This window comes from Nymphalis io, chromosome 23, assembly GCF_905147045.1.
Source record: "Nymphalis io chromosome 23, ilAglIoxx1.1, whole genome shotgun sequence".
Taxonomy (NCBI): Eukaryota; Metazoa; Arthropoda; class Insecta; order Lepidoptera; family Nymphalidae; genus Nymphalis; species Nymphalis io.
In genome coordinates, this window is record NC_065910.1 from 7,485,165 (window position 1) to 7,497,733 (window position 12,569).

General features: G+C 36.7%; 1 protein-coding gene across 1 annotated transcript; it reads right to left on the bottom strand.

Moving 5' to 3' along the window:
* Positions 1 to 998: 998 nt before the first annotated feature.
* LOC126777552 (serine protease inhibitor 77Ba-like) lies at positions 999 to 11,745 on the bottom strand. Its single transcript, XM_050500610.1, has 2 exons — positions 11,119 to 11,745; positions 999 to 1,704 (listed from the first exon to the last, which is right to left on the bottom strand). The coding sequence occupies exons 1-2, from the start codon at positions 11,666 to 11,668 to the stop codon at positions 1,061 to 1,063; spliced, it is 1,194 nt and encodes a 397-aa protein (XP_050356567.1). The 5' UTR covers positions 11,669 to 11,745; the 3' UTR covers positions 999 to 1,060.
* Between the last annotated feature and the right edge of the window lie 824 nt (positions 11,746 to 12,569).

Below are 12,569 nucleotides of genomic sequence, written 5' to 3' on the forward strand. Positions count from 1 at the left end.
CACATTTTTGACCAATCCCACGTCATCGACGTACGACGAAAATGAATATTATGAAAGAATTATGTACATTTAAATAGATTTCATTTACTTAGGTATGTTGATTGAACATTTTTCAATCTGTATTTCAAATGAAAAATTGAATTTGATTTATAATATGTGTATTTACTTGGTAGGGCTCTGATCAGGCTTGTCTAGGAAGGTATCGCCTCACCACTTATCCTACCGCCAAACAGCAATTCTTAGTAGTCTTGTGTTCCGGTTTGAAGAGTGACGTCTTAGTTCGCAAAGTTCGTGGCATTAACGATGTAATGGATGGTTAATATTATTTATATTCTTACAGTTGTTACTTCCCGGGACCTTTTTTTGGTTATTATAATTAGATTAATTGTTAATTTCGATCTTAATAAACCTTTACTTCGAATCCCTCTTCTTGCTCTTGTCGAACAAGAGTGTGTTTGTATAAGAAATATTACATTAAATTCGAGATGATTCAATAATTAGAATACTTGAATCTTAATAAGTGTTTGCAGATTCAAGCCCAGCAAGCACTACTGAAATATCGTGTGCTTAATTTGAGTTTAATTTTCATTTCGTGTTCGATGCTGAAGGGAAACATCGTCAAGAGAACCTACATGTGTCGGATGAAAATCTGCTACACATGCATCGCACTGGAGTAGCGTCATGCAAACCTTGTACTCAAAAGAAGGCATCAGCCTATGTCCCACTTATTTATAGGCTATTAAATTAATATTAGAAACTTAAACATCAACGAGGAACAAAATAAAATAAGTCTTTATAATAATTATTATTATTTATATCGTATGTGTAATAATTCTATAGCATTTAATAAGGGATAAATATAAAAGATTAAAAAAATAAATGATTTAAGTCTTACAGATTTCAGAGTGAATGTATGAAAAAACACAATAAGGCAAACATGTACGACATTTACGCAACGTGAGCAATAATGTCATCTAATAATTGAAAGAATATTCATCTTCATTAACACACATTTATTTTGATTCATGCATTTTTTAAATATTAATCACAATAAAACACTTTAAAAAACGCTCGGCTTGGAATAAATTCCACTAAAGATTGCAGTAGACGATTCTTTTTCCATAACAAAATAGATGAATGGTCGATTTGCTTCGAAGACTGGAGTTGATATACGATCGATGATGTACGCTGAAGTAGCTGCAGAAGCAACGGTACCTGATTCCGTTACCTCTATGTCTGCCTTGTGTACAATAGCAGAGATAAATATTTCCTCTTTTGTAATCTTTTCGAAGCTTGCTAATTTAGGACTAAATATATCGAATACACCCATATTGTTTAAGGGTTTGTTGAGAACGACGTTAGTGCTGATTTTGAATCGTGGTATTTTCAGATCGACGTCCTCCATCCCGTACTCTTTGGTGTCATTCTCAAGTCTGTTGAGTATATCGTTCATTGGTATTATAGTAAACTTTTTGTACACTTCAGTAACCTTTATTTTTGGATATGGCAAGATAATTAGCATGCTATACTTATTATCATCCCCATAGGGCAATTGCATAACGGTAGCGTTCAGTGATTGAATATTGGAAAAAGGAAACATCGCTCTTTGATACATCATTTTAACTTGGCCGATTTGTTTTTTATTTTCATCGTAAAACGGTTCGATATTTGTATCTGAAACGTTAAAAGGCGAAGACCAAAGTCCTTTAAAAGATATCACGTTCGTCAAAATCATTCTTGCTGCCCCAAAATCTTCTGACCTTAGTACATTTGAAACTGAAGCACCAGAGTCTTCAATTACTGTGTTGGCGATGCGTGCTGCTGATTTCGTATCTTTGAAATCGAGTTCGATTATCTTTGCCCCGAAGTCAGAGGTTAACGTCCTCTTGAAAGCATCGAATACTTGGAATCCTTTGTCAATAAAAACGAAATTTTTACTTGCTAATTGAACTCCCTTTGTTTTCGTTCCAAGTACTGTTTTTGTCAAGTTTTGATAGCCATTTACAATGGAATTTTGGTTGCTAGGTAACAAAAAGGTTCTTGAAAGTTGAGCTTTACTGTTGCCGGTCGCTCCAAGGGCGACGCCAGTCATCAAACTCCATATACCGAAGGGCGATATAACAACATGCCCTTCTGTTTCCAGTTGTGTGTAATGTAAAAGTTCTAAACTAAAATTTCTCACTCTTCCACTGAATTCTACTTCGGCATGACACGTCGCAATATAAAATACAAAAAATATTAAACACTTCATTATCGCGTGCGCTTGCAGCAGTGCTTTGAAAAATACTAAGATGAAACGAGTTGGTATCAAGTACGAATACTAAAACAAGTTCTTAGCTTTAATATGAGATTCAAATATAGGCTGTCTCTTTTTCTCTCTTTATTGTGATTGAGATCGATGTATAAACAGTGTCGTCATTATTTTTTATTTCGACTTGTTTTTTTTATTGCCATTATATATTTTTGTATTTTTAAGCGGATTATTGCCAATTGATTCTAAAATATATTTTATATCGTCTTCGTATATAAATGATAAAATATATAATAGGTTGAAAATATAAATACCCTGTAAATATAACATTTATTTTTACTCATAATAAACAAAAGGGGCAAAGGAAATATTATAAGAACTTATCGCGAAAGTATCATCACGTTTATTAATTGAAAAAAGTCGACCTTAATTAACATAAAGATTTAATGAACAACGCAACTGGTACTATTTGTGTGAATTCAGCAAAAAGGCCACCTGATAATTAATGGGTAAGTGGTCACCACCACCACCACCACCCACAGGCATTGCCGCTTAAGAATAAATTGTAATACGAATTAACTATGACCTCTTATAGAATTATTACAATTATCTCTTATCTTGATTTGTTTGCGTGAATAATTGTAATGTAATTAAAAACCAATTATAAAAATACTATCTGCCCCCGTGAATACAATCGTGATGAAATGAATGAATCTTTCATCACACAATTACTCTTAAAGTCAGTATTAGTTATCTACGTAGGTACTGGTAGTGGCTGATAAGACTTTCTGTAATCTATAGATAAATGAAAATAAATAAATTAATTAATTCATTCATAAGAATCTAAATAACAAATGGCCGATTAGAAGTCATAATAATGATATCTGTTGCAATATACATAATGTACGAGTATGTATCGTAAGAGCACAGGGCAGTTCAAGACTGGAATTCCCCATTGGTTTTTTATATGACTTTGTAATTATTGATCGTCCTACTGGCTATTAAAAATAAAAATATTTACTCTGAAATTTGAAATCGTGATGTCACTTCAAAAATCTCATTCTTGAAGTGACACCATAAATAAAATTCGCTTTCATATTAAGTATAGTAACAGTAACAGCCTGTGAATGTCCCACTGCTGGGCTAAGGCCTCCTACCCCTTTTTGAGGAGAAGGGTTTTTTGGAGCTTATTCCACCACGCTGCTTCAATGAGGATTGGTGGAATACACATTGTATTATATTAAGGATGAATTTTTAATTATAATATTAATTGGAATACTATAACAGAGCATATACAAATAAATATGTACTCTTACATATATACACTTAAAATTTCAGCTTTAACAGCTGCAAACTCAGAAAAAAGTGCAAAAAGGAATCCTAGCTGCACTAGCCACACTAACGGAACTAACATTAACATTTTGGGGAATCCCCGACTGACCGTATCATAGAGACACGAAAATTTACTGACAGTGTATAAATCTCGACTTATGTAAGCCGAGATGGCCCAGTGGTAAGAACGCGTGAATCTTAATCGATGATCGTGGGTTCAAACCCGGGCAAGCACCACAGAATTTTCATGTGCTTAATTTGTGATTATAATTCATCTCGTGCTTTACGGTGAAGGAAAACATCGTGAGGAAACCTGCATGTGTCTAATTTCACTGAAATTCTGCCACATGTGTATTCCACCAACCCGCATTGGAGCAGTGTGGTGGAATAAGCTTCAAACCTTCTTCTCAAAATGAGGAGAGGAGGCCTTTAGCCCAGCAATGGGACATTCACAGGCTGTTTCGGTTCGGTTCGGTATAGATCTCGGGAAATGCATATGCAGTAACATTGCTATTAAATGTTAAAGAATTTTGTTTGTTGTGAATGAAATAAGTTCATAAGATAATTTAATCTTAAAATAATGTTATACCCACTAAAACCACTGCGATGATCATCCTCAGCACGGATCGGAGAGGCTGCGCGATCGTGTTGATATACGCATCCGCGGCTTCTCTCGTGCTTTGCTCCGCTTGTGGCTCGGCGGAGCTCTCCTCAGCGGGGCGAAGGTAATCTCGCTCTCCCGCAGTCCTCGCTATCGCGTACGGCAGTGCGAGGCCATATCGGCTGTCGCCCTCCTCAGGGCTATTTGAAATAGGACACGCGAGGCCCCCATCTTACGCATCCACGGCCCCAGAGTTATGCTTGATCTTTTAAGCCCCGGGCGTCTGGGCTGTGGGAGGGCCGAGACGATGTAGACGACGACGACATCGTCTCGGCCGCTGAGCAGGACCGGCCCTTTCCCGTTCCCACTCCATAATCTCCTTCTGGACCATGTCAGTCTCACAGAAGGAGGCTACGGCCCTCCACGCTGATTCCGTGCGAAGTATCGCCAAGAAGATTACTCGCAGGGGCAGGTCTTGTCCGATTTCACGGACCAGGATCTCCCACTCTGCACTTCACGCGGGGCACGCCTCCAACGTATGCTGAGCGGTGTTCCGATTCGCGCCACAGTGGTGACACATCGCCGTCAATTCGCGTCCGATCTTAAACAGGTATTCTCCAAAACAACCGTGACCGGTCTCTACCTGCGTAAGTCGTAAGGTGACTCGTCGCTTTCATCTCATCCAGGCTTTGAAGACTGGCAGGATCGCTCCGAGGACGCGTTTGCGGGCGTACCGTTCTTCGCAGAGAAGGGTGCGCCACGTCGCAAGAGCTCTCCAGTATTCCCGCCACTTCAACGCCTCGAGCACACTAGAAGAGGGCGTGCTTTCACTGTTCTGACGGAGGATGCTGGTCTGTGGATAGAGCCTCGCATTCATATCCGCCAGAATATCCAAGGGTGGAAAGCCCGCTAGGACAATTGCCGTCTCGTATGATATCATGCGATATCCCCGCACTATGCGGATGGCCACTCTCTTTGGATTTTAGTCCTGCAGCGGCGGATGCTCAATAGCCTGTCAAATCAAATGATTGCCCCGTAAAGAGCCATCGATTGCACGACACCGGCATAGAGACGGTGAACTTTCGCCCTCGGTCCCCCGAGATTAGGTAGCAGTCTATGCATGGCACCCGCTACCTTCTCGATACGGGAGGCTAGGCACTCGAAGTGCTCTTCGAAGCCCCAGCGACCATCCAGGGTTAGGCCCAGGTATTTTATGTACCTGGCTTCTTGGACATTTAAGTCACCAAAGCGGACGTGCGAGTCCGGCAGTTTCCTGCTCCTCGGCAGTTTATGGAACCATAGCGCCTCGTTCTTATGGGACGCTATCCGAAAGCCCAACTCGCAGATCTTGAGTTTGTGATACCTACCCAGACGGGCTTACACAAAGCCTATCACCTAGTAATTAATGGAAAAACAACAAGCAACGAACCCTATATTTATAAATACCATGTGATTTCTAGTTACTGTACTACAGATAGGTTGATCTTGATTAACATATCTTTATTTATTATACAACACTATCGAAGGGAATTCATTATAATCTATGGCAAAGATTATTCAAGATCTCGACCAATGATATTACGTCAATTCAATGTCAACGTTTGAGCTTGGAGCCGAGATGGCCTAGTGGTAAGAACGCGTGAATCTTAACCGATGATCGTGGGTTCAAACCCGGCAAGCACCACTGAATTTTCATGTGCTTAATTTGTGATTATAATTCAACTCGTGCTATACGGTGAAGGAAAACATAGTGAGGAAACCTGCATGTGTCCAATTTCACTGAAATTCTGCCACACGTGTATTCCACCAACCTACATTGGAGTAGCGTGGTAGAACAAGCTCCATACCTTCTCCTCAAAAAGGGAGAGGAGGCCTTAGCCCAGCAGTGGGACATTCACAGGCTGTTACTGAATATCAACGTTGTTTATTTTTCTTTACTCTTGTAATTGAAATAAAGGGATCGATATTTTGTTAACAATAACGTTTATTCATATTTTCATAGTTCATAGAAAGAGTCGCGGGAAGCCGTTGGATGCGGGCAGCGCAAAACCGGTCAAAATGGAAATCCCTGGGGGAGGTCTTTGTCCAGCAGTGGACGTCTTTCGGCTGAGGAAGATGAGAATAACGTTTAATTTTGAAATCGACCGTAAAACCGACTACGAGCTAACTTGAATCAAACTAACTGAATTGAATCTTGAAAATTCGCCATTCATGTTTTTTTAACTCAATTTCAAATTTCCGTTGTAATTTTCAATAGTATTTGTATGTTTTTATTTTCAAAAATAATATTTTATTTACGTCTCGAATTAGTTCGATAAAATTGGCTTACAAATCATAACATATTTATGTGAAACAGTTATTAACAGTCGTCTCACGACTGGTAAACAAGTATCGGGCTGTTTGTTCTGTTGCATTTCTATTTATTTATTCTTTGTAGCATTCCAATTAACAAAAAAAGTATGTATATATAGTAAAACTTAGTAATCATATAATATGATCACTCGGTTACAGTCCTTCCCACAGGTAGGATTTTAATACTGGACATGAAAGAGTAGGTACACAATCAGACAATCACTGACACTATAAATACGACCCGTTTTACGGAATACAGATTTTGAAAAATAAGCAGCGCCATCTATCGAAGCATGACTATGAAACAAATGTTATATAATTGTGTTGAATATGATCTCAAATGGTCAAGGTATAATGCTCGTTCAACACTCAGCCTAATTATCAAGAAGTTCTACAGTGTGACGCAAGTGGCGCCACTAGTAATACAAAAGTTTTACGATTATTACAGAAAAATATTATTAAACCACATAATTATTAATTAAACTTGCAATGTACTTAATTAATTTACATGAAATACACATAAGAACTAAATGAAGTAATATATATTATATGATAACGCACTCTTATTTACTTCTATGTAACTTTATACCCGTCATACTATTTAAAGTATACTAGTCTACTCTTGTTTCTTGTAGAAATACTCTCCAATACAATCGTTATAGCATCTTCTTACCACTGTCGTTTCTACATAACATTATGACTAATAAATACAATGGTATTGTTTGTAATAATAAAAATTTAAATGTTTCCAAATGACTACAAAATAAACTAAAAGAAAAATAATTTAAAAGTTATGTGCCTATATAATAGTAGCTGTTATCCATCAGCTTGAGTCGTGATCTAGAATTAAAATAATGTCATAAATAAAGTATATGAAAGTCGTCCTTGTTTTTTTTTCGATATTTTTTTTTATAGAATAGGAAGGCGGACGAGCTTATGGGCCACCTGATGGTAAATGGTCACCAACGCCCATAGACATTGGCATTGTAAGAAATATTAATCATCGCTTACATCACCAATACGCCACCAACCTTGGAAACTAAGATGTTATGTCCCTTGTGCCTGTAATTACACTGGCTCACTCACCCTTCAAACCGGAACACAGCAATACCAAGTACTGCTGTTTTGCGGTAGAATATCTGATGAGTGGGTAGTACCTACCCAGACGAGCTTGCACAAAGCTCTACCACCAGTATCCCTTCCGCCCCTTTATGCACCCCTAACAACGTGTATGAAAAATGTCATGATAATCTGTGGTAAGACGTATAAGCGTAAAAAACAATATCGCGTTTATAATATCAGAAATGATGTTTGCTGCTTTGCAAATCATATATTTCACAAATATATAAACAGTGCGTGACCTACGATAATCTTGAATATATACATTCCGTTTAAGCGACGAATGTTTTATATACTTTCAAGATAACAGCAAGTAAACATGAAAATAAATATATATATTCATTTGACGAGCCGGTTGGCGTGGTTGGTAGATACTTGCCTTCCACGCCGAAGGTTGTGGGTTCGATTCCCACCCGGGACAGACATTTGTATGCATGAACATGTCTGTTTGTCCTTAGTCTGGGTGTAATTATCTATATAAGTATGTATTTATAAAAGAAAAGTAGTATATGTAGTATATCAGTTGCCTGGTTTCCATAGCACAAGCTCTGTACAAGCTTAATTTGGGATCAGATGGCCGTGTGTGAAAAATGTCCCAGGATATTATTATTATATATATATATATAAATATTGATGTTGGTATATTGGGTGAACGACGTGAAACTTAGCACATACCTACATATGTATGTGCATTTCTAATTGAGAAGGTATACTATAGTATATATAGGTAGGAAGGTGTTATATATATATATATATATATATATATATATATATATATATATATATATATATATATATATATATGTGTGTGTTACAGCAAATCTACCTATATAATGTTACCAATCGGAATGTCAATTGGTGTATTATATAAGCACACACGCACACACAGGCAGGATAATGTATACCAGATTTTTCTAGTATTATATAATAGGCGATTGAGTTATGAAATGCCTTACCGTTGTCAAATAAACAAGCGCTGAATTTTGGCAATTATAAAAAGAAACTATAGTTTTTCTTGTTACTTTGTCTTACTTCAATACTATAATATAAATTATATTTATTGATCTTACACAAGATTGCCTTGTTAATCGCTAGCTCATCATGCTGCAGAGTCCTGGGTTCAAGCTCAAGGTTGGGCCAAAAAAGTTCACGGTAGTATGCGTAAGCGTTCCCTTGACGTCCGCCGAAGAGACGGTTAGGGTACTGCTGGTTTTTTTGTGGGTATTCCGGTTCACTGGAGTTCCAGGAACCGGGGAGTCTTACATACCCCACTTGATGTGGTGGAAACGCATAAATACGTTTTTCCAACGAGATACAAAAAAAATAGGCCTACAATGTTATTGATTTTTCCGTCAAAAAATGTCAGTAACAACCCGAAGTTTGAAAGTTGACAGTCTTAACACTCCCTTGATAAGCACGTAAAGCCGTTTGTCGTGCATCTCTCTCCGGTCATGTCGGTTTGCCGTCCCATCGGATTATAAGAGGAGGACATCATCACCCTATGTATATTGTCTAATAAAATTCTGATACCGTACCGTAACAGCCTGTGAATGTCCCACTGCTGGGCTAAAGGCCTCCTCTCCTCTTTTTGAGGAGAAGGTTTGGAGCTTATTCCACCACGCTGCTCCAATGCGGGTTGGTGGAATACACATGTGGCAGTATTTCAGTGAAATTAGACACATGCAGGTTTCCTCACGATGTTTTCCTTCACCGTAAGGCACGAGATGAATTATAATCACAAATTAAGCACATGAAAATTCAGTGGTGCTTGCCCGGGTTTGAACCCACGATCATCGGTTAAGATTCACGCGTTCTTACCACTGGGCCATCTCGGCAAATTCTGATATGTATTAATCAATTATATTGTTATATATACGCACCACACCTAAAATTTTTATTTCATTCCAAGCGTGTAAGGTTGTCTGGCGCCTCTGGTGGTAATCGCTACTAAGCAGTTATAAAATCGCCATATTGTCTTAAATAATATTATTTGTATTGTAATTAATTAATTTTCCATTGTTTTATATTATTAGCTCGACATCATAATTAAACACAAGCAACCTTAGGTTAACATTTTTATTAACAAAAATACTTGAAATATATAAGTATCATTTCGCAGTCTTTACTTCTAAGGACATAAGATATTAAATCTGACTATCTGACTATAAAACATGAAGTAGCTTCGTTTTAAACTTTGTAAATTCTATTATATTCATAAATAAAGACATATTTAATTCTATATATTTTAAAAAATACCAAGTTTATTTTATAAGAAAGGTTACAATACCTACTTTGTTGTTTATGCAAATATTTAAGTTTCACCCTTAATTATTATTTAAACAAATTTCATTATCATATTGATCTATTTGTTAAAATAAACATTTTGATTTGATGTTTTCAATACAAGTCCGTCTTTTATGAAACATACATATCATCATGATTTGTAGTTGCTTTTAAACGGCAGGAAATACCGGATGACGTCAACATAAGGATATATTAGATAATGTTTTGACTATGACATAAAGTTCAATGCACAGTGTTGCTACATCTCTCGTTATAAGCTACACAGATAAATATCTTAGAGATTAATTAAACATACTTCGAAAGATAAAAGTATTACATAATAAATGCTTTTATTTCAGAAACGAGAACCTATGAAATCACACAACGAACACGAAGAAGTACAACATCTGAGTATTGTAACATGACTTTGTCATTGAAGAATCAAATTTCGAATGCAATACAGACATCACACCTATTTTTTTTCCATCTTTCACGCACTTCCATCGATTTTTCCATATTTCTTATTATAAAACACTTCAAAAAATGCTCGGCTTAGAGTAAATGCCACTAAATATTATAGTCGTCGTAAGTTTTTCCATCACGAAATATATGAACGGTCGGTTCGCTTCGAAGGCGGGAGTCGAGATGCGATCGGCGAAGTAAGCCGATGTATCTGCGGAAGCAACTGTACCCGATTCCGTGACCTCTATGTCTGCCTTGTGTACAATAGCGGATATAAATATTTCTTCTCCAGTTATTTTTTTGAAGCTTGCTAATTTTGAACTGAATATGTCAATCACGCCCATACTGTTTAATGGTTTGTTCAGAACAACGTTCGTACTGATTTTGAATCGTGGCAGTTTGACATCGACGTCCTCCAGCCCGTAATCCTTAATATCACTCTCAAGTCTGTCAAATATGTCCTTCAGTGTTATCGTAGAAAACTTTTTGTATACTTCAGTTACATTAATTTTTGGATAGGGCAAGATAATTAGCATGCTATATTTGTTATCGTTACCATAAGGTAACTCCATTACGTATGCGTTCAGTGATTGCATATTTGAAAAAGGTAGCATCGCTCTTTGATACATCATTTTAACTTTCCCGATTTCGTTTTTGTATTCATCGTAAAACGGTTCGATATTTGTATCTGAAACATTAAAAGGCGAAGACCAAAGACCTTTAAAAGATATCACGTTTGTCAAAATCATTCTCGCTGTCCCAAAATCATCTGATCTTAGTACATTTGAAACTGTCGCTCCGGAGTCTTCAATAGCGGTGTTGGCGATGCGTGCTGCTGTGGTCGAATCTTTAAAATCTAATTCGACTATCTTTGCCCCAAAGTCAGATGTTAACGTCTTCTTAAAATCTGCCAACATATGGAATCCTTTGTCCTTGAAAACGAAATTCTTACTTGCTAATTGAACTCCCTGTGTTCTCGGATCGAGCACTGTCTTTGTCAAATTTTGGTAACCATTTATAATAGATATCTGATTGCCAGGTAGTAAAAATGCCCTTTCAAGTTGAGCTTTACTCTTGCCGGTCGCTCCAAGGGCGACGCCAGTCATCAAACTCCATATACCGAAGGGCGATATAACAACATGCCCTTCCGTTTCCAGTTGTGTATAATGTAAAAGTTCTAAACTAAAGTTTCTCACTCTTCCACTGAATTCTATTTCGGCGTGACATGTCGCAACGGTAAATATAAAAACTATTAAACACTTCATCATGGCGTGCGCTCGGCGCAGTGCTTTGGGAAATACTAACTTGAAACGAGTAAGTTACGTAGTATGAATACTAAAACACGTTCACAGCTATCAAAATGAGTTTAATATATAGGCTGTCTCTTTTTTCCCCAGAACGTGTTGATACTTCACGTCATAATTGTTCAAACTAAAATGGGGCTTGTGTTTACGGTATGTGGTGCGATTTTGATTGCCTTTTTGTTTTACAATTATGTTTGTATTTACAATTTTAGTTTTTATCATATCATTAAGGATAGTGGACGGGTTTTTTTTTTTATTGAATAAATTATTCTTTTAAAAATGTTATAGAAGTTTTCATCTTATTTTAGCGATTATATTATACTTACAATGAAATTTAAGTGTCAGATTAGAGTTCGCATGGTTCTTATTAGTGATCGAACTATGTGGGGTATTTTTAGGTTATCAAATGTCACCATTACAGTGACGTCACTAATATTTATTTATATCCAAAACCCTACACGAGTTCTGGCACGATGGCTTTGTTAATTGGGTATTGTAACGTTATGTTTGAGTCGCATTTTTTCTCAACGCTTTATATAATAAAAAAACTTAAGTATGAAAGATCTAGATTATTCTCAGAAATAAAACGATGAAATTAATGTATTATTTGCAATCATAAATCCTCATATTATTATTTAGCGCGCAGTGCTCGTTAGATAATTTTATAGTGAATCCGTTTCCCGTCTGTCCCGTAAAGAGTATCTGTCATTGTTCTTGTTTACAGATTAAAAATGTAGAATATTATTGTTTAATATAAAAAAAAATTACAGATAATCTCCAACAATATTTAATAATAATACGTTTTACGTTTAATATTATGTATTATAATTTTATTGATTCTTATAAGTATAACAAGGGAATTACA